General features: G+C 39.6%; 2 protein-coding genes across 2 annotated transcripts in view; one reads left to right on the forward strand and one right to left on the reverse strand.

Moving 5' to 3' along the window:
- LOC104994819 (25-hydroxycholesterol 7-alpha-hydroxylase) overlaps positions 1 to 14,186 on the forward strand; it is a 175,798-nt gene extending 161,612 nt beyond the window's left edge. The window contains exon 6 of the mRNA XM_010848485.1: positions 8,361 to 14,186. Coding sequence (XP_010846787.1) covers positions 8,361 to 8,648 — 288 coding nt within the window. The 3' untranslated portion in view covers positions 8,649 to 14,186. The remainder of the gene's footprint in view (positions 1 to 8,360) is intronic.
- A 7,396-nt stretch (positions 14,187 to 21,582) lies between these two features.
- BHLHE22 (basic helix-loop-helix family, member e22) lies at positions 21,583 to 23,745 on the reverse strand (the record flags this gene model as incomplete). The annotated part of the gene is made up of 1 exon (XM_010848493.1): positions 21,583 to 23,745. A coding segment is annotated over one exon (453 nt), but the record flags the coding sequence as incomplete, so codon positions are not given.
- Between the last annotated feature and the right edge of the window lie 2 nt (positions 23,746 to 23,747).

The raw sequence follows: 23,747 nt of genomic DNA on the forward strand, positions 1-23,747 counted from the left end.
ATAGTAAAATCAACATTCAAGTCATCAACAAATAATAAATGTTTACCCAACCATAACTGTCGTTAAGAATTTCTGGGCTCCTCCTCGTCTGTATCCCCAGCCTTGCCCCCATGAGTTAGACTCATGGATTAGACTTTTAGGAAGTTAAACATCTTATGGAAAAACCCAAACAAAATTTTTTGTCAACCCAGTATCAAAGGTAAACATTGGAAATGTGCTCAATTATGTTTTTTCTGTACAATGCTAAATAGCAACCCCCAAACTATACATAATAAATAGTAGTCAGAAGGGTTTGCCTCATACTAAATTGGTGGGAAGAACAAAATTGCAGTACTGTGAACCCCGAGTTAGCATCATTAGGACAGCTCTAACTTGACTTGATGAGCATTCTGTACTATTTACCAGACTTAAACTTAGTCAGTTATGCCTGACTAATGTTAAAATCAACTAGCTAATTTTTGTTGTGATATTGTTCCCTTGAAATTAGTTGTGGAATGGTGAAATGTGATAGCTACTGGCACAGAAAAAAAATGGTATGGGGAAGAACCAATTTTATATGTTTGGCAAAGTCTTACATAATCATTCATTCTATAAACGTTTACTGAGCACTCACTCTTCTCAGGCTCGTGGGTTGATTTCTATTGCGCTTAATAACTTAGGATAACAATAAGTAGATGCTGTTGATGCTCATAGAACAGATGCCCATTCCTAAAACCATCATGTGCCAAGAGTAAGAAAAGAGAAGAAAATTCTGGAAAGTTCTGTCCTTGGTTATTTGTCACTGACAGCATTGTCCCAGGAGCTTATCAAAGGTTCATATTCCTCACTGCCTGACTTTGGTACGAGACAGATATAGGAAGACCTGGCCTTCCTTAGATACAGAAAACAACCACTAGCTGTTAGGCCAAAATCATGGAAAAGACGAACTCCAGATATAAGTACAGTTATTCTTGGAGAACGTGGAGACTGAGAATCTTCAGCAAAAGATGGGTTGCTCCCAACCAGTGAGGCATGGTTTCAGGATGTTCAAGCCCAAGAGACCCTAGACTATTCTAAAAGCAGGGCACCTCTTTCCTCACACATCTCTCTATTGTTGAATGTCCCTCTTGACTTGTCTACCGAGAGACTCCAGTTGACTTCACAAGACTCTCTCTTAGTCACCATCTTTGACAAGGTCCCTGATTTCCACATCATTCCTCAGAGAATCTGCCACTGCTCCCTCTGGCCTATGTAGTCTGTGTGAGGGGGCACAGCCCACGGTATCTTGCAGTGACTTGTTTACTCATGTGCCCATATCCTAGAAGTTCTTGGAGCAGAGAGAGCCTGTCCTCAACCTTCTCTGATTTCTCAGTGCCTGGCACTCAGGAGGGTACCCATAGAAGGAAGCAAATAGGAAGTGCTGAGATGGGTGAGTGTTCTGAAAGTGAAATTATACTTCAGTTAAAATGTTAAATCACTGCAGAGACCACACACTCAAATGTATCCTGGGCCTAATTAGATCCAATAGATAGGGTGGCTTGTGTGTAAATATTGCAATACCATTGGGAGTGGTAAAAACTCTGGTGAAAGGACTGCCCAAGAGGCATGTGAGATCATTTGGCTGCTTCTGAACCAACCCTCAGTTCTTATAAGTACATAGACCTGATGTAATCAAGTCATTTTTATTATTAGTTTTTTAAACTTCAAAAACAGACTTTTGGGTGAAAGTTAGAATTTTTAAATGTTTGGAAAAATTAAGTCTGAACACAATGTGGGCTAAACAAAAAATGTTTGGATACCTAATTGGGCCTATAAGCTACCAGCGTGTAACCTGTACCAAGAATTATTTTTTCCTAAATGTGGGTTCCTTAGCTTATTGTGATGTTAGCCTGTCAGGTGGCACATGCTGATGTGGGAAAACAGATTGGCAAGTGAAATTTAAAACAGTGGGCGAGAACAAAGAAAACACCCCCCTTCCCAGTTCTTTCTTCTTCCTTCTTTATCCATCTAAATGCCACCCAAGAAAGTCTGGATGATCTCTTAATTAACTTGGAATGGGTACCTTTTTAAATGGGTACCTTTAAAATTTTCTGGAAGCTTCCTCAAATTTATGTCAATTGTCAACCAGAATTCTAGCCACTGGCTTTCAAGTAATTAGTAAATGGTGATGATTACTTTTCTGGCAAAATGAAGCATCCAAAAGTAGAGCTGTGGAGAAGACCAAATGTATTGGTTGGTTTCTCTGTGGAGGTGCTAAGGTATAAAGGGAAGCTGGCCCATAGGAAGAAAGAGCCAACGTTTTAGGTGGTGATGCATTTCTATAACCAAATAGCCTCTAAAGAAAGACACAGTGAAACAAAGTAATTACAAAGCCATTGGAGTACCCCCTACCAACCCCAAAGCTCTGAGTTAATGTCATACAAGCCTTCCCAGTCTACTTCTCAGGGGCGCAGGGATTAAAAAATGATAAATGAGTTTGAAAGCCCTTGAAAAAATTCTAAATTACTGTAAAAATTGTTTCATCAATATTCTTCAGATTATTGTCACTGTTATTAAAATACACAGATCATGACAAATGTGAAAACAGTCTCATGATTTTGTGTCTCTCAAACTGGAATATAGATTGTGCCATTAGTACATTTCAACAAAATAAACCTGTATTGAGCATCTACTATCCAGAAAGCACATTGATGTGCATAATGGGTGATATAGATATATCAAAGGCCCCTGTCCTTAAGAGCTTATTATTTAGGGATTAGTCCTTATGATGCGGCTGTGTTCTTATAACCACATGCTCCGTGTTGAGAGGATTTCTGCTCCGCTAGTGAACTGGCACTTGCATTCCTACCATATTGGAACCAGCAATGTGCTGGCAAACCAGCACTCTGCAAAACCCTGATTTTGTCAATTGTCATGGTGTAAACGCTCTCATCTTCACTGATTTCCTGCTACCAACGTGAAGACCCTGAACATAGTGTGGGGAAGAGATGTGTACCCTTTCTTACTGGTACAAACTGGCCACAGCGCACCACTGATTGGAATCCAAGTCACGGAGATAAAAAAAGAAATCTCTGTACTTAGTCATCTTGCTCCCAGGAGGTCTGGCTATAAACCAGGGCAAGTGTGCAGCCTCTTAGTCATACATTCAAAATAGTGACAGTTTTTATTTCTAGAAAGTCATATCTTTTATCTAATCCAGATTCCTAAACCCAAAATGATGAATTGAGTGACTACAAGAGCTGATCATATGGATATGAACACCTATAACTACTCCAACAAGACTATGTTTTATGTCTTTTACTTTTTAAAAATATTTTCATGGCCACACCACACAGCATGTGGGGTCTTAGTTCTCCAATCAGGGATCAAACCCACACCCCTGCATTAGAGGCATGGAGTCTTAACCACTATTAACCACCAGGGAAGTCTCTATGCCTTTTTAAACTTTAGTACTTCCTTCACATGCTGGAAATGCTTAAAAAAAAAAAAAGCTGTTGACTTGAACTAAACATAAAATTTGGAGAACTCAGATTAGGGTGTTATGCAATGTTCCTCAGTCACTCAGACCCAAAATTCTTCTCTATCCAGGAAATTGTATCGTCTACCCAATCTTTATTTCTAGCGCTAAATAGTATACCACTTTCTATTTGTAAACATTTTCTATTTGAATATTCATCTACTCTTCATTCTTCCCATCTTTATTTACTCATTCAATATCTCTGTTTTCTTCAAAAGCTTGAAGATTGCTTTTAAAATATACTTTATTGTCATGTATTTATTCATTAATTCAACAAACATACATAGAACCTCACTATGTGCACAGCACTCCGGTGGGGACTTTGAAAATATAGAGATAAATAAGACAGTGTGACGAGTCTCATCTCTTGGGAGTTCTTGGCTCTGCCATCTCCTGTGGGTTAGCTTCGTCTTCAGCCTGGTGACAGAATCGCTGCGGCCTTGCAGGGATCTTATTCTCATCTAACCAGATCCAGAGTAGGAAGAGTGGGGAACCCTTTCACTACGTTTCCTTCTTCACGAGAAGGGACATTCTCCCAGATGGCCCCACAGACTCTTCACCTGTAGCCCTGAGAGACTGGTTCACACACCCTGTCCGGAATCGGTCAGAGGCTGGAGCAACATGATCACCATAATGGGTGCCTCAGTAGGTCACACAGAAGAATGATGATGGGGAGCAACCAGTGGAGGAGTAGACAATCAGCAGAGGAGCCGTGGGAATCTCGGTGCCTAATGCTTGTCTCTCAGGATTGTTCTCTTCTCATCCATTGAATAATACTGCTTTTAACGGTCCCTTAATTGTGTAGCACTGAACTGTTATGGCAGTGTACTGCCATGTGATGGATCCTATTTTCATCGTGTTCCTGATCAAAGATCACGGCATCTCAAGCTTCCTGACTTTTTGTTCTATGTCGCTGTGACCTCAAAATCTCTGAAGTGAGACTATTACACCCCTTCTTTTATTAAAAAAAAAAAAAAAAACAGACTATACTTCTAGCAGCTGTCACAAGCCCTTCCTAATAACATGGAACCTGCTCAGGTTCTCCATGTCCTGGCAAAGGAAGACAGACTGAAAAGAAATTTTAACACAAAAAGCTATTTATGGGGACTTCCCCGGCAGTCCAGTGGTTAAGACTTCACCTTCCAATGCAAGGGATGCAGGTTCAATCCTTGATTATGGAGCTAAGATCCCACATGCCTCATGGCCAAAAAAAAGAAAAAAACAAAACACCATAAAACAGAAGCAGTATTGTAACAAATTCAATAAAGGTTTTGAAAATGGTCCACATCAAAAAAAAAAAAAATTGCTATGTATGCCCATATTGCCTTTGAGCTTGATGGTAGCCACAGAACAAAAGAAATTGGCCTTTTCCTTTCTTGGTCCATAATATAAACAACTAAATAGGAATTTCTTTGATATTTATTGTGAGGAAATTGACTGGGAGGTGATGGAAAATTGGACTAGTGATATTACTGATTGACTAGAAGTCTGAGGGAGTTGCATGTGCACTCGCTGAAGGTGGCAGGGGAGAAGGAAGATTTAGGCATTTTTTGTTGGTCACTGTGGCTTCTCAGCTGTATATCCATGTATACAAAAGAAAATCAAGATGCCATAACAGTGTCTGGCTTATTTATGATATCAGCATACTATGAAGTCGTAACTCAAGCTAAATTTTCCTTCTGTATATTCTGACTTAAACTATGAGACTGACTGCAGTGAGAGCTTTTCAAATGTAAAAGTGATATCCACTGGTTTGGCCTAGGCAAAGAACTCTTGAGAAGAGCACGATCTTAGATTGGTCACTGAGAAGGAGGAAGCTGCAGTATTGAACTCAGGCAGGCAGGCCTGGGCTCCAGTAACGAAAAAAGATTTACTGAGATACAGTGCCAAGTTGTAATTCCATCTCTAGTAACAAAGTCGATGTCCACAGAGAATGTCCTTATCCATGCTCCAAGGATGGACAGGTATTTATAGGTTAGCACTGGTAGATCCTATTCAGATATATCCCAGAACTCTCTATGGCAAAATATGCTTGCATTCTGATGCAGATTAATTTTCCCATTATGATCTCATCAGCTTGCAAGTTTACGGGGCAGGGGTGGAATAGAAACTACCCAAGACGTGTTTTAAAAGCTTAATTAGTTATCAAAATCAGTATCCTAGGTAAATGAGGGTAAAACCAATACTTTTAAAGGAAATGGTTTCACTGACATGAATATTGGCGTTGAGCGAGAAAATTAGATCATTTGTGATAGAGTCAGAATCTATCTGTACTGTGGGGTTTTTGCTGTAATCTGAATGCCTTCGGTTTGACCTGCTTCTTTGCCTCTGGCTTCATAGTTCATGGCAAAGTTGTGTGCTGAGCAGGTCTAATGCTAATGAGCATGGCATACAGGACAGACTTCGTCATTGTCATGCATGCCACATGCATTAATCTAATCAATGGTTTAATTTACCATGGGCTGAAATAAGGTCGCTCAGTGTCCTCTCAGAAACTCAACTGAGAGTAAATTAAGATGGCGGACCAAACACCTTCCATAAACCAGTCCCATAATTTTCTGTAACAAATAATATTACTTGTTTATGAAAACATATCAGAAACCAAGAGAGTTAACCCAAGGAACACTCATTCTAAAGAGAACTGTCAAATCAAAACCACTATGAGGTACCATTTCACACCAGTCAGAATGGCTGCGATCCAAAAGTCTACAAATAATAAATGCTGGAGAGGGTGTGGATAAAAGGGAACCCTCTTACACTGTTGGTAGGAATGCAAACTAGTACAGCCACTATGGAGAACAGTGTGGAGATTCCTTAAAAAACTGGAAATAGAACTGCCTTATGATCCAGCAATCCCACTGCTGGGCATACACACTGAGGAAACCAGAAGGCAAAGAGACACGTGTACCCCAATGTTCATCGCAGCACTGTTTATAATAGCCAGGACATGGAAGCAACCTAGATGTCCATCAGCAGATGAATGGATAAGAAAGCAGTGGTACATATACACAATGGAGTATTACTCAGCCATTAAAAAGAATACATTTGAATCAGTTCTAATGAGGTGGATGAAACTCGAGCCTATTATACAGAGTGAAGTAAGCCAGAAGGAAAAACACCAATACAGTATACTAACGCATATATATGGAATTAAGAAAGATGGTAACAATAAACCTGTGTACGAGACAGCAAAGAGACACTGATGTATAGAACAGTCTTATGGACTCTGTGGGAGAGGGAGAGGGTGGGAAGATTTGGGAGAATGACATTGAAACACGTAAAATATCATGTAAGAAACGAGATGCCAGTCCAGGTTCAATGCACGATACTGGATGCTTGGGGCTAGTGCACTGGGACGACCCAGAGGGATGGTATGGGGAGGGAGGAGGGAGGAGGGTCTAGGATGGGGAACACATGTATACCTGTGGCGGATTCATTTTGATATTTGGCAAAACTAATGCAATTATATAAAGTTTAAAAATAAAAAAAGAAAAAAAAATAAAGAGAACTGTCATAGAAGAAAGTCAATAAAACATCAAAAAGCAATCCAGACAGACTTTGTATCTTAGTGCTCTTCTTTTCTAGTGCTTAATGTGAATCTTATTATTTCATATCTGTTTCATCCAAACATAAGCACTGAATCCTAAACTCATCCTACTTGTCCATCTGTAGCAGCCTCTCTGCTGGGGCTGCTAAGTCGCTTCAGTCGTATCCGACTCTGTGCGACCCCATAGACGGCAACCCACTAGGCTCCCCCGTCCCTGGGATTCTCCAGGCAAGAACACTGGAGTGGGTTGCCATTTCCTTCTCCAATGCATGAAAGTGAAAAAATAAAGTGAAGTCACTCAGTCGTGTCCGACTCCTAGCGACCCCATGGACTGCAGCCCACCAGGCCCCTCCGTCCATGGGATTTTCCAGGCAAGAGTACTGGAGTGGGGTGCCATTGCCCTCTCCAGCAGCCTCTCTGGTCAGTAGAATTCACTATTCCCTAGTAACCGTGGAGGCCTTGCCCTTCTCTTTCCCCCAGCCTTGGTATGTCAGGTGTCATTAAGTCGAGACCGATTTTAGAGAACAAAAACAGAAATACTGCCTCTATACTTAGCATAGGAAAAAATGTGAAGAGAGGTCCTACAGAAGAGTCTGGATTTCTGTTTGATATGAGAGGAGTAAATGTCTAATAACATTGGAGATTTTTGAAAGTTCATACCTGATTTGCACTTCAGTTCAGTTCAGTTCAGTCACTCAGTCGTGTCCTACTCTTTACGACCTCATGAATCGCAGCACGCCAGGCCTCCCTGTCCATCACCAACTCCCAGAGTTCACTCAGACTCATGTCCATTGAGTCAGTGATGCCATCCAGCCATCTCATCCTCTGTCGTCCCCTTCTCCTCCTGCCCCCAATCCCTCCCAGCATCAGAGTCTTTTCCAATGAGTCAACTCTTCGCATGAGGTGGCCAAAGTACTGGAGTTTCAGCTTTAGCATCATTCCTTCCAAAGAAATCCCAGGGCTGATCTCATTTAGAATGGACTAGTTGGATCTCCTTGCAGTCCAAGGGACTCTCAAGAGTCTTCTCCAACACCACAGTTCAAAAGCATCAATTCTTCGGCACTCAGCCTTCTTCACAGTCCAACTCTCACATCCATACATGACCACAGGAAAAACCATAGCCTTGACTAGACGGACCTTTGTTGGCAAAGTAATGTCTCTGCTTTTCAATATGCTATCTAGGTTGGTTATAACTTTCGTTGGCTACATTAAAAGAAACCTTTTAAGATGGGCAAGGAGAGCTAGCATCCTTGTGAACTGAACTCAAACTTTTTCATGGAATTTTTTTGTTTTAACATGCTGTTTTCTTCTTTACAGGAGTTTAGATTTGATCGTTTTACAGAAAATGGTAAGAAGAAAACCACCTTTTTTAAAAGAGGGAAAAAGCTGAAGTATTACCACTTGCCATTTGGATTGGGAGTCAGCAAATGTCCAGGCCGATTTTTGGCCATGGTTGAAATAAAGCAATTGTTGGTTGTGCTTTTAACTTACTTTGATTTAGAAATAATTGATAATAAGCCGTTAGAACTAAACTATAGCCGCTTTTTGTTTGGTATTCCTTACCCAGACTCTGATGTTTTATTTAGGTACAAAATAAAATCTTAAGCTAAAAGGAAAGGAGAGAAATCTATCTAGAAAACTAACCTAAATGTCCTCAGTTCATCTATTTGTTTTTAATTTCTTCAAGTGTAATTGCTTTGTTTGTTTTAAAAATGCCAATTTCTATTTGATCTGAGATCAGTCCCATCTATACTTGATCACAAAACCCATCATAAAAAAAAAAGATGGTAGCATGAAAATGGACATCAAAATCAACATAATGATAAATTTAAAGTAGCTTTTTTTAAGTTTGTGCATATTGTGATTTGCAAATGTCATTGTATGTGTGCCTTCACAGTAATAGATCTGACACTGTGGGATTTTGTTAAGTCAAAAATTCTTCTATAATATGTAAAAATACGCTTTATGTACTAATGGAAATTTATGCTGTAAATGGACACAGTCTAACAAATTCCAAGTTCTCAGAGAAGAAGGAAATTAAATTTCCACAAGATACATTAGATGAAAATGTTCCCTTCAAGTATAATATCAATAATATCTATATTGCTGGGGTACGTTTGCATTAAATGAGGTTTGCAGTAGATTAAATGCTTCAACTTCACTTCAATATTTAATCATCCATAAATGTACTTTATTACTTTGTATACTGTGGCTCAGTAAAACAAAATTTCTTGTTATATAAGGCTACTCATGTTCAAGTTAGATACTGGTAAGATTTATCAGTATAAGAACACACAAAACCTATTATATATTCAGCAATTGCCCTAGACATTAGTATTAGGTTTATTGTAGGAGTAAATGTTGAGATCATTACAGGATTGATTATAGCATTTGACTCCAGTGTAAACTGTAAGGGTTATGCCGGTATTGTAATTAACGTTCCTGAATGCTTCGATTTATATCAACTGAGAAACTAGAGAGCAGTGTTTGTTCTTGATGCCTCACCTCTTGGACTGGGATTTGATTTGTAGTATTTGAATTACACCATTATGTAATGCAGTATAATTCCATATGCCAAAATGCAGCATCGGCTGGATGATTCAAAGATTGCTGATATCAGATTGCCAAATGATGGTTTGTCATTCAACTTGAATGCTGATGCCATATATAAACAGGCAAAGCAGGTAAATAAGCCCAGTTATTTCATGGGAACTTCTAGTTATAAGTTCTAGTTATTTCATTGAAACTTCTAGTATTTCAGAAATTTGCTTTCATTTTTGAAAAGGAAATTTATCTTTAAAATAACATTATAAAATACTGAACCATATTTAGTAGCCTAATAGCTTTTCTAGCATCTATTTTTCTCCTTCCTGAAGTTCATGCACTAAATGCTCCTTAGTGAAGGTCTGTCAGTCTAAACTTTGTTTTTGCCAATTTGAAGATGCTTTCCTTTTGTCCTCATTCCTGAGTTTGCCTTTTTTCCTGTTTTGATATCTCATGTTGTTAAGAGCGTAGCCTTCATTCGGTTTAATTATTCAGTAGGTAGTCTGCCTCTTTTCTCTGACAGCTTTAACGTGCTCTCTTTGTCTTTGACACTCTTAGTTTCTGTTTATTGTGCTTGCATGCCATGGTGCCTTTCATCAAGCGTAGAATGTTCATGATTATCTGTTTGAAAATTTCCTCTTTCAGCTCTGTATCTTGTTTACAGTCCATGTTGTTTGACCTTTTCCCCTTGTATTTTTTTTTTATCTCTAATTTACATTCTAGGCCATTTCTTTGGATCTTTATATCGCTTTCAGTTTATTCTACTCTTTAACTCATCCACTGGGTTTGTTTCTTCTGTCTTTTTATTTTAACCTCAGGTTCACAGGATTGAGTGATCACATGCCTTATACCCCTTAGTTCACGGTACACAATTATAATTGGTCCAAACAAGGCTTTATTTACTCATTCTATTCTATCCCTAAGCCCTACCATTATACCCTTCCCCATCATCAGGAAATATTCTGTGTTTGGTATATATCTTTTTATTTGTAGGTGTTTTTATAAAACATATGTTATTATCTTGGGTGTATGTGTTTTTTAATTTTCATAAATGTCTATTCTATACATCATATTCTTCTTAATTTTTTACTAAGCACTATACTTTAAAAGTATTACTTTATATGTATTTGATCTATTACTTCTAACTACTGTGTAGTATCTCATAATGTGTACCCATGATGTTTCAGTGCTCTATTCACCCAGTGATGTAAACTATGTTGGTGGGACAGTTAATCTGGGGGAAAGGCCAAAGCAGAACCTAAAACTCTTGCCCCCACCCATCCTCTCACTACTGCATGCCCCCCCTCCGCCCTGGGCTGCCACGAGCCCTGTCGTCAGCACCACCCCCCTACACCCACACACACAGACAACAGTCTGTGACAGCCTTCATTCTCTGAGATGCTCTAGACTTCTTGTGTTTCACACTCAGATCCTCACTACCCTCTCCCTTCTATGGGGTCTCCAGAGCTGATCTGAGCCAGGGTGCCAGCCGTCAATTTGTCAGCTTTCAGATTTCAATTCCCCTGAGTCTGATAAATTTAGTGGTTACATTTTCAATTTGAGAATTCTCTATCTGCCTGGTCATTTTTGATAGTATCTTGTTCCTTCATCATACACTCAATATCTTCTTTCATTTTAAAAATATATTAAGAAACTTATATTCATATCTGGTATTTCCACATCATCAGTGTTTTATGGGTCTGATCCTGTATTTTGTTTTTCTTTTAACTCTTCCTCGGAATTCCTTGTTTAGTGGACTCGTTCTTTGGAATTTTATCTCTGGAATTTTTTTTTAAGACCTGAGTTTAAAGTTCACACCTCCAGAGAAAATTTGTGTTTGCTTTCACCTGGCTGCTGTTACTATCAAATTCAGATCAATTTAAAATTTCACCTTGAGTATTATGAGAGGGGACGGGAAACTACATGGGCTTCCCTAGTGGCTCAGTAGTAACAAATCCGCCTCCAATACAGGAGATGTGGGTTCAATCCCTGGGTGGAGAAGGAAAGGGCAACCCACTCCAGTATTCTTGCCTGCAGAATCCCATGGACAGAGGAGACTAGCAGGCTACGGTCCATCTGGTCGCAAACAGTCGGACGTGACTGAAGCGACTGAGCACACACACATGGGAAACTGCATAGATAGGGTGGGTTCTGGCCCTAAGTCAGCCAGATTGCAACCTGTGAGTAGGGATAAGCAAGAATACCCAGTCCTCTGTGGAGTGAGGTTTCTTTCTAGTCACTTACTGAAGATGTTGCCTCTGCAAGTTCTTGCCTTTGTGCACAGGTCTTGGATTAAACCCACACACACGTGCATGCACACATGTCCTACCCCTCTTGGGCTGCAACCTTTATCCCGTCCTGCCACAAAGTAGAGCCCATTCGTTTTGTACTAGGACCTCTATTCCACCATATTGCCTGATGTGGAAACCTCCAGATTATTAAATTCATCTTAGTAGCACACTTCTGTGTTGCTATAGCAGAGAGAGCACAGAAAAGCATTCCATTCTAATTTCTGCTTAATTTATAGTGAAAGGAATTAAGGGTGGAAATATTATATAAAAGCAATGGATGGAGTCTTGTGACAGGCTTAAACCTGGTCATTAAAGATTGTCTATGAATAGAATAAATGTCATAGAGAAATAAGTTAAAAGACATGAAATTTAGCTATGACACAATTGATTTACTATTATCAACAAGTCACTTTGCCTCTCAGTGTTTCCATATTTGCAAAATAAAAATAATATGGCTTTTGGATGCCAGGGTTCATTATGAGGATTGAACACAGTAAGATGTGTGAACTTATTTTGAAAAGTGTAATGCAATATCCAAATGTAAAGTTGTAAGAAGATACTTGGACAATGTTGTGCCTTTTAAATTAAAAACTGTTTGTATATATTTGTTAAAGGGAAGCATTTTTTGTTATTGGTTAAAGGATTAGTCATTTATTCAGTCAAACATTTATTGAGCATTTCCTCTTAGACTGATACTATGCACTGGATTACCCTCTTTAAGAACACACAGTTTATTAGAGAAAGCAGTATATACCCAACTAATTTATTATAAATGTAGTTGTAATAAATTCATCTTCCTAAAACTGTTTTAAAATTCTGATTCAACACTCATTCTAACTGACCTTCCATCACTCATTCCAAATATATGTTCTGCAGTGAGAAATTACTATGTGCCTAATTAGATACAACAAAACATATACATCCAGTATTGTGATTATATGTTTAAAGATGTCCAAAACAAAATACAGTCACTGAGGCATCAGAATTTTTTAAAAACTGTATTTTACATATAGTAAAAACCCACCCTTTTCATTTTTACAGCCCCCCTTCTAAATGTCAAATTGAAGAAAATGAATGACTAGCAGTATTATTTTATATCAGTGACCAACTGAGGCATCATTTAGCAAAAACTAAATGCTCTGAAGATATTCAGGAAAAAGCTATTTGTCACTAAATAAAGAATGTTGGTAAGCAACCTATTTGGAAACTTTTATCTGCCTTGTTTGGCCTTCCTGACACACTTCATTATATTTTGTCGATTTTATCATTAAGTTTGGGTCACAAGTCTAAGGCAAAGGAGCTTCTATGCTCAAAATTTGCATGATTGCTTCTGTTTATTTTCTTATGAAAAATAATTTGAGTACCCTTTCTATAAACTAACCCTTCTAATTGAGCCATGAAATCTTAAAACAATTTCAAAGGTCAAAGCACAAAAATTATCTAGGTTTTGATCTTAGTATAAAATAACATCAATAATTTTAAAACAAGAATTATACGCCCTGAGAATGTACACTGATTTAACCTATTAAATTTGCCAGTATTGCAAGCCATTATTTACCGAATTGCATTATTAGGTATTCATATTCACATGCTCAATTAGGAAAAAGTTAGCAAGCCAAGATTAAGTTCCCTGTAGCATTATTTTAAATTACAGTAGGTGATCACATAAAACTCTCTAATGTTTCTATTACTTACTCTATTTCAGAGTGTTAATCTGAGTCAGTGATCATTGGTGTTGGAAATATTTGGCTTAAATGTTTACTTTGTTTATAATATTTTCTTGAGTAAGATGAATTTAATTTGTGAAAATCTCTACTGAACAATTTTTAAAAGGAGTAATTGACAACACTTAACATTTTCAAGTATTTTTTAAGCAGGAGAGTCTCTCTATTGTAAAAAGAAATCTTAAATATTTAATACTCTTAATTTTAAAATGGTATATAGGTGGATTTATGAGGAAGCAAATTATCTTGAAAAGATTTTAGGTAAGAAATGCAAATGCTTTGTAAGTCAATTTAATGTGTGTGTGTTTTTTTTTAATATGCAATGAGCCAATAAATTAACTTTTAAAGCACAGGTGAATGATTGTCTCCTTATTTTCCTACTAGGAGCATGTTGGGTGACAGAAGATTTTATTACAGTTAGTAAATGATTTGGGAAATAATTTTGCTGTCTGGAGATCCTCAGACCCTCATCTTTCCCACCATATACATATGTGTTCTTATTTTCTCATATTTTCAGTAAAAGAACATTAATTGTTACATTCAGAACATTTTTCAGTATTCATGCATGTATACTCAGTCACTTCAGTTGTGTCCAACTCTTTGCGACCCTATAGACTGTAGCCTGCCAGGCTCCTCTGTCCATGGAGTTTCCCAGCAAGAATACTGGAGTGGGTTGCCATTCATTTGCTTCTTCAGGGGATCTTCCCAACCCAGATATAGAACCCATGTCTCTGTGTCTCCTGCATTGCAGGTGGATTCTTTACTGCTGAGCTACTGGGGAAGCCCATTTTTCAGTATAGTTTCACGTATTTATGTGGGAAATAAAAACATAACAAGAGTATCAGTGACTAATAAGTTTTTAAACTTTATTTTAACAAGGTTGACCTTGCTAGGCTGCTGTTCTTAATAATAGATTATGATTATAGACTATGATTCTGTGGAGCGATGTATAAGAAAACAAGAATGGGAGAGAGATTCTGTTTCTCTCTACAGAAAAGAGACATGGTCTTTGTTTTCTGTAGATAACTTTACCACAGATAGTGAATGAAGCTGAGTAATATTTGGACAGTATTCTGTGTATTCACGAGCTGAAATGCTAGCTGTAAATAAAACACAGAACACAGAAGAGTGTTGATGAAATGTGGCTCCTTCAGTCACCATACATACAGTGTTTCACTGAGACTCTTAGCTTTCCTAAGAAAGAATTCATCCATGTTTTAAAGGACTGCCTTGGACTCTGAGGGTGTTTCTGTTCGTTGGAACTAGGCAGTTCAGTATGGTTGAACATTTAGGGTCAATTATGTCGTTAAATGGACAATCTATGAAATAATCATCTTGGGTTTCAGTTTTACTCTAAAACACACTAAATAAACAATAATTTTGCAGAACTGTCTGGCATTATCCATGGTCATGTGGGTAATACTGTGCATTTTCTACTCAGAATATAGTTGAATAGGAAAAAAATATACTCAATGGCTATGCTGGATAATTTTAAATGTGATAGTTTTTTGTTAATTTTTTTGAGGTATAGCTTATGTTCTTAATTCCTAACTGTATTCATTTTTATAAGGATAGACATGATATTGGAGAAGGAAATGGCAACCCACTCCAGTGTTCTTGCCTGGAGAATCCCAGGGATGGGGGAGCCTGGTGGGCTGCCGTCTATGGGGTCGCACAGAGGCGGACACGACTGAAGTGACTTAGCAGACATGATATACTGCAGACTACCTATAAAGTAAATATTTAGAGATAAACTCATAAGGTATTTTATTTCCCTTATAATTTATGTTCTTTGCTCATGGAAGAAGCTAGGGTGATGGAAGTAACAGGTAAAGGTACTAGTACCTGATGGTTTGTCATTGGGTCAAATTTAAACACTTATAAAGCACATATTAGCTGGTGATTCTTGTTTGCAAGAGAATGTTCACTCCATATAACTTTTATTTCTAAAAACTAACCATTATAGTTCACATGAAATGTATGTCATCATTACATGACAACCCACATTTTTAAGTAAATGATTTTGTCTTTGAGATTCAAATTACTGTTGAAATGAAATAGACTTTCATTCCATAACTTCTAAGAACTGGCCAATATATTTAAAATTTTATAAATGCCTTTGTTTTATACTTTAGATGGAATATTTTTGAAGTATTTGAAATCACTTTTGAATTTTTAAATCTAAAAGCATACAGAAAGTAGTAATTTCTCCATATATTTTAAAATTTGGTATTTTTTTAACTTTATTTTTAACTAATTTTAGACTTACAAGGAAAGCTATAAAAATAGTATTCATTTTTTAAAAACAAAGTCCTCAGACTAAACAATGCAGGACTCAGCCAACTGAAGATCTTAGTTAATCCCTGACCTTTGGAGATGTTTATCCACAGAAGGGCAACACACAGAAGTAACACCAGAGTGGCAGAAGTAATTTGAGTATGTATGTGTTCCACCCAGATCCTCCATAATTCAAATCAGTGTTTTGTTTTCATAAAAAAAAAATAATTTTTCTAAGTTGTTAAAAAGAGCTTACTTTGTTGAATAATTCCAGATTTTTCTTAATTTCACTTTCTTGAGAAATCTACACTTTAAAGAATGTATTTGCTTGATGCTTCTGCAGTAGAAAATGTAAGTTATTTACTGCTCCTGCTTTCTGATACATTTATAGATTTAATAGATAGATTTCCTTTCCTCCTTCATGGCTATTCATGTTTCTGTGGAGGCCTGGTTAGGAAAATCTTTTTTTTTTTTTCATGGAAGTCTTAGATGGAGGGGACAAGCTGCACTTTGCACTTGAATTTTGACCATAGCTCTTCAGAAAGAAACTATACGTGGCAAATGCAGCTGCACTTGCTTGAATAGACAGTGCATGTTTTAATGTTTTAACCACTTGGGTACATAGTCTCACTCACAAGAAGAAATTATTTGTCTTCCATTTTCTAAGCGGATATAAGGATATTAACAAAGAAATCCTTACACCAAGTTCTTCAGTAATTGCCAGAGCAGAGTAAATGCATAGAATGAGGTTAGGCCATGAAGCATTTTTATGTCTAAAACTAAATTCTCATCTCTAAACATCCCTATTAACATAGCAGATTTGAGTTGCAACCATCCTCCTAATAAAATTATGAAATCTTTAGAATTGGGAAGCATTTGTAAATAATGGGTCCTTTAAATATCCCTGAACTTTATTCTAAAACTTATAAAGAGAAATAATAATTGCTTTATATAACCACTGATACCATTTTAGCATTTGATGAAGATGTTAATTTATGGTTGGTTAGCAGTTTATGGCTGTCATTAGTATTTCAGTTTGGTCCACATTAGAAATCTATTTTTCTTTTTTATTTTAATCTGAGACAATTATATAAAGATATGGTTATGTTTTATCTAAAATGTATCATTCTAGTGTAGCATTTCAAATTATTCACAGATCATAGTTCTTATATGTGCATATATGAATTTAAAAATACAGCAATAAAATGCTTGAAACAGATCATAAATTTGCTTCATATTTTATTACATCTCTGAATCAGGTTGAAAAGACAAGGGCAACTATGGTCTTTGGGAAAGAATTAACTCTTTCCCAATCTGGGAAGGAAAATGATATCACATTGTGCATAATTAAAGCCAACTCCCCATCAGAAGTCCTGGTGACTTCTAAAATAGGCTTGTCCATCACATATTGGAAGCTAGGTCTGGGGGTGGGTGGTAACTGCAAAATCCCTTTTCCGTTTGCAGTCTAGCCTTCCCAGCCCAGTCATTTCTCTTCCAAAGCTCCCTAATCTCTGTTTCTGTACTGTCAGAAAGAGGGGACATAAAGTAAAGGATACGAAAGTCCTACTTGCACACTCACAAGCACTTAGGGGGTGGATAGTTTTGTAATAGTCCAGAAGTCTCCTGGATTATGTTAAGACGAGCCATATAGGAAAAGTGGTAGAATTTAACCAAAATAGGGCTTCAGGGAAAGCGAGCTAATTTTCTTTGCCTGGCTGGGAAGCGATGAGGTTCTTTGGGGTTTAAAACTGAGGTGCTTTTTTGCAGAATTCCGGGGTTTGGCTGGGCTGCAGGCGCTTCTTATAAACCGGGAATCTTCCGGTGAACTCACCAGGCCATGGCAGGTGCAAGGGACACCCCGATCCAAATGCCTTCCCTCGAAAGAGTTGAGGCAGAGCCCCCAAAGTTCCCTTTCTGTCCCTAGGAATTTGGGGGCCGAATGGCCTCGCGCCCCACAGGAGGGGCCCAGAACGACAGCCAGTCCAGGGATGCTCTGCTGCTGTGGAGCCCAAATCCCTCCCTGGGCGCAGCCCGAGCAGCGCAGCGCAGTGACACATGTTGTGGACATCATTTGGTCTGGAACTCTGGGCTGGCCTTCGGGGAAGCCGCTCCCTCCTTCCTCCTGCCCTTCAGGGTCCCCAGCACAAACACTGACTCTGGCCCTGGGGCGAAACAGACACCTGGTTATTTCACACCGTCTACAGAACCCTGGTTCTGGTAAACACAGATCAACTGATCAGAAAAGCCAGAGATCTGGCAGGGAGAGAAGAAAACTCCTGTAATGAGAACTGTTTTTTTTTTTCTCTTAAGTTACCTTTTCCTGGTTTTCCCTCCTGTTTCCTTCTCTTGTGCCCAATGTCTGACTTAAAAGGCCAACTTTAACCCGGAGCTCATTGGCTTGGCAAATCCAGGGGCATCCAACTTTGTAAGCGCCAAGGCAGAGCACGAAGAAGCAGGACTCATTTATGATGCCCACACAACAAAAAATGTTCATTCATGTAAAGTTGCTTGGCAGGTGATTTAGGCTGACCTGCGTTGTAATTAAAAGAATACTTTTGTTTCTGACATTTGTTTTGCAATTTAATTCTGTTTAGAGGCAACGTTGTCTGGTTGTCCCAGCCCATCCCCCCACTTCCCCACTGCATTAGATTTTCATCAAAGGTTTTTACTAAGGAGCCTCTTCTGGGCAGGATTCATTACCTTCCCGCCTGTCACCAGAACACGCTGGGGTCTCCGCTCAGTGCGTCTCCGCCTGGCAGAGCCGCCACTGTGTGTTGCGAACTGGGAAGTGATCTCTCATCATTATTTTTCAAAGTCTGGGAAGTGTATTATCCTTTTTCCTAGTGGTAATTAGTTACCATAGCATCTAATACGTAAATGTGCCCACAGCACACCATTAACAGTTAAACGGAGGATTCAATTTAACACATGATTATATCTTTCATAAGTCATTACATTGGAAAAGTCAATGCCACTCAGGCTGGAACAATCTCAGGGTCCCGGGCGCGGAGAAAGGTTCGGTTCCGGCGTCAGGGCCAAGAGCGCGTGGAGACGGGAACCGGTGAGCCTTAGCCCTCCCCAATGAGCTGTTGGCAGGAAGGATGGTGCTGGGTGCGACAGGAGGGTGCAAAAATTTAAGCGCAGCACGGGGTTTTGGAAGGTATGCCCAGCTGCAGAGAATGAGAGCGCATCGTTGCGCGCGCGCTCACACAAGCGAGCGCGCACACACTCATGCGCGCGCACACACACACTTACAGGCACCACGGAGAGGGAGGAGGGTGTAACTAGTGAGCTCTCCGAAGATGATCATTTGCGGGTTCTATAGGAAGGAGTCCACGAAGAGCCCCAGAGCGCTTCATTCTTGTAGGTGCCCAAAGTCAAGTTGGAGATGGGATCTAAATAGGAACTCGAAATTAGAGAAAGATATTGAAGTTAGAAACTAGAGAAGAAAACCGGTGGAATAAAAGGCCAAGTGAGATTCTGGTTCCTCGCTCACTGCCTCGGCCTACAGTCAGTTCCCTGAGAAACTCAAGCAGCCGGGATCCTTCGGGCGGTGCACTCCCCTCAGAAGCACCCAAGGCGCAGTGGATGCAGCCTCTGAAGCTGACCGAACTACTTTGACAGACGCCGCCGTTTTAGGGGCCAGGGTCTCTGTTCTGGCCCAAGGGCACTTCAGCAAGATCACCCTGACCCCTTGGTGCTCAGTCATCCAATCCTGAAGTGGATGCTGCGCAGTGGGAAGACATCTAGGGCCAGAAGTGTGTGCACCAACTTTCCACCCTGGGCTGAAAATACAGGAGTCCAGCGGGCCTCGGAAAGCGGCCCAGGGCTTTGCCAGGTGGGGGAAGAATTGTCTCTTCAATCAGTGGTTTTCCCTCCCTAAAAACTGCTGCTGGAGAAACTTTACAAAGGTTGGCTGAGGGCAGGGAATTCCACCTAGTAAATTACCGAAAAGTCCTCTCTTGTTCCTTTCAGATGTCCCCCATTTATTCCTAGAACTCAGCACTGGTCAACTCCTGTATTTGGAAAGAGAATTTATGTGTCTGAAATTATCAAAATGAAACTAAATATTATTAACCCTGTTACTTTGCATAACTGCTCATATTTGTCTGACATTTATCCTCTCCTTTCCCCCACCCCCATCCATTTCCAGTTTTTTCAGGACAAAGTTTGGAGATTGAGTTATTAAAGGAGTAAGAGGAGGGTATTTCTTTTTCCCCTGAAGTTCAAGATCTCTTATTTGTACTATTTCTAATCAGAGTTGAACATCACAGAGGTTACAGAGAGAGTATATTAAGGAGGTCCTCTTAATAATGAGAAATATTAAGCAGTAAAATCCTGCAACAAATATGTCCTCTACAATGTTAACACGCAAAATAGGAAAAAAAAAAAAATTCGACTGATGGTGGCTCCGGTTAATTCCTAATCAGAATGATGGACAGCCAGGCCAGAACAATACAAACTAATGGCTGTGTTGCTGAGCACTTTACCCCTTGATTAAAGACACCCAATTATGGCGCAGAACAGTGTCGTAATTATGTTTCTTAATCACATCCAGGAGGTTTAATTGCCTTAACGATGTGTTTCATTAAATGAATTTAGGTATTATAGTCGACAGTTTTCATACACAGTTGTTTTCAAATTAACATAATATTAGACATCGTCATGGAAATTGTTTTAATAATCATAATTAGACGCACCCAGGCTTTGTCTGGTAAATGCTGAGAGACGGGTCTTCTCCTGCCTGGGGGCTGCCCTGGTCTCTTCCCTCCCTCAACCCCCACTCCCAGACTGGGAGGGCTTCAGCTTCAAGGCCCTTTGCTGTGATGTTTTCTGAAAAGTTACAGGTTCTGATTAATCTTTTTTGATGGCAAGTGGAGCAGAAAATATCCTCCCTCACCCCCTACTAAGTTTGATGGCATTTAGGGATATCATTATGAGCTGAGACTATACAGACCAAAAACGCAATCAGCAAACTGCCTATAGAGGAAACACTCTAACTTCATGACCACCATCTCTATAACTTTCACCACAATAAAATTAAAACCTTCTAAATGTGAGGGCATTAGGAAAGTCTAAATACAAGCCTATATAGCCATTCTTCAATAGAATCAACACCCAACCCAATCCAAACATAGCCCCTACAAATCTCATTAACAGGCAACACTAGTACATTGTAAAAATCTCTATGGACATTGTTTACACATATCATTCAACCTGGTTGACTCTTCGATCACACAAAAAAGGGGAAAGCCACAATAGAATTCATCCTCACAGAATCCAAATTCATCTGTTTTCCTTGGCTTTCTGGAAGTTGGAGATAGACATTTTTGAAATAAAAACTCTTTAAGAAACTTTACTCTTTCTGATGGGCCTTGGCACTGCTAGTTAACAATGCCATACAAAGTGGGAAAAGATTTCCAGGGAGAGAAGGGCCTTCAAAGTTGATGCCAGCAGACAGGAGCTCTACACCTCCTCGGCGTCTCACCGCTGACCCCATTTCTCTCTCCTCCGATGACCAGGCCCAGCCATCCTCTTTTAACAAGTAAACACGTGAACTAGGGCTGCTCCTAATTGCGTATCCCTGACAGAACTTTAGTTTCACCTTCTCTAAAACTCCTTTCTTTTTTACCTTTCAAGCAAAGAGTTACACAGAAAAGAGGTGATGGCTCCTTCCACAAAGCACAGCATAATAAGATGTTTGATCAAAATATTTTAATAAAGATTCTTTCTGACATAGATACACATACAAATGGTCGTACATAGCTGTCATAGTCTGATTGACCTATTTAATATATATATCATTCTTTACACATCCAAAACCCGCCAAGAGATCCATCACAACTCCCCACTCACCATCCAACCTGACAAACTGAATTTGTATTATCTGCAAGGAGTGGAAAATAGCAGGACTCCATTTTTTAAAAAAGGTTTTCTGGATTTTCATAGGCTAGAAAAGCAGGCAAACAGCCATGCAAACTAAAACTGAAAGCTCGCTTTGGGTAAATAGCTTCTTGCTCTTCCTTAGTTTTATTTTATTTCTTTTTAATTGTTTTTTAGAAAAATAACAAAGAATTTCACACCATAGGCAAATCAAACCAGTCTTTCAACTTAAATAATTCTCCACAGTTAAAATAACTTATATATGTACACATATATTAAAAGCAATTAAATTAGACCTTTTAAAAATGCACAGCACAGCCTGGAAAAAGTATTTGTTTAGCATGTTCTTACTTATAGGATCTATTGCTGTGATGTCTTTCCTTTTTAGAATGCAAAAGAGTCCCCTTTTGGAGAAAAAAAAAAAAAGAGAGAGAGATCAATTCATTCATCAATTAAGAATACACCTTTCCTGTAATTTTTGGACTGAAGCAATTTATTAAAGCTCAATTTAAATACAGGGATGATGCAACTGAAGATATCCAGGTGACCTTTGATAAACCTAAGCAGCTCAGATACATCAATATGTCTCTTCATACTTGTTGGCAAATAAACCCTTTTAAACACTTGGCACACAATATAAGTTAATCTATAAAACAATTTTAGAGGCATTAAAAAAATCTGCACATAAGACCCCATGACCTTAACACATGATAAATACTGTTGATGTGGAAGGGTCATTGATGAATAACAAATAAATACCATGAATCGTTAATACATCATTGCAGAGCGGAAAGTAACAAGGTGCACATAAATAGTTTTAAATGCAATTTCTTTCAGCCACAGTCAGTTTTTTTTTATATCACTCTTGCCAAAACTTTTGAGCATTTTCACAGGATTAAAGTTCAGAGACAATAAAAAATACAAGTCTTTCATAGCAACGTGTCTCTTTCTGTTGTTTTGTTTTGTTTTTTCACTTAAATAAATCTACATTTCAAGTTTTTCTCCTGGCTCAGAATCAAAATTTATTTTCAAGTGCCCTTTCTGATTTGTCTGAATGAATATTCCGTCCCACAAGCCACCCAACCCCGGACTCCTCCTTCCCCCCTCAGCACTAGCCAAATTCACAATTATCAGTAGGATTACTATTTTGCCCTGGAATACCCTCCACGCTTAATAACGACTACTTCTCAACTTGTTTTTTAACCTTAAAGGCAAACTGCTTCCTCGCGGTCTAGGCTGCCACCAAAGTTGCCACTTTTCCGAGGAAAAAATAAAGACATCTATCCTCCATACCAACTCCACCTCACTCCCCACCCCAAAGACCAAGATTCTGGGGTTGTCGAGGCTAGAAGTCCCGAATGTCTCTGATACTTCTCAGTTCTCGCCTCCGCTTTGTCTGTTCTGCAAGTGTTTCACAACTACGAGAGGACCAAATAAAAAGGGTGGTGAGCAGCTGTGCACTGTCCTCTAGCTTTGGGGTCGGTCTGGTGTTTTTCGGGGCGGGGTGTGGTGGATGGGTGGAGAGGATGTTTAAGGCTTCTCCGTGCACTGTTTGCAGAGGCTGGAGGAGACGCTATTGAACAGGGCGCACTTCTCCGGGCAGGAGGCGGCCGGGGGCAGCCCGGCGCTGAACGGGTATCCGGCCGCCTGCTCGTAGGCGCCAAGCGCCGGGTGCAGGGCAGCGGCCGCGGCCGCCGCCGCCGCGGAGCTGGGCAGGGAGGCGGCGGAGATGGCCTGGCCCTGGTTGAGGTAGGCGACGAGGCGCCGCATCTCCTCCAGGGCCTGCGCCTGCATGAGGATGTAGTTCTTCGCGAGCAGCAGCGTGGCGATCTTGGAGAGCTTCCGCACCGAGGGGCTGTGCGCGTAGGGGATCACCGCGCGCAGCTCGTCCAGCGCGTCGTTCAGGTCGTGCATCCGCCGGCGCTCGCGGGCGTTGATGTTGAGCCGAAGCGCCTTCTGCTCTTTGGATTTCTTGCTGCCGCCGC

This window comes from Bison bison, unplaced genomic scaffold (assembly GCF_000754665.1).
Source record: "Bison bison bison isolate TAMUID 2011002044 unplaced genomic scaffold, Bison_UMD1.0 scf7180017864267, whole genome shotgun sequence".
NCBI classification, from domain to species: domain Eukaryota; kingdom Metazoa; phylum Chordata; class Mammalia; order Artiodactyla; family Bovidae; genus Bison; species Bison bison.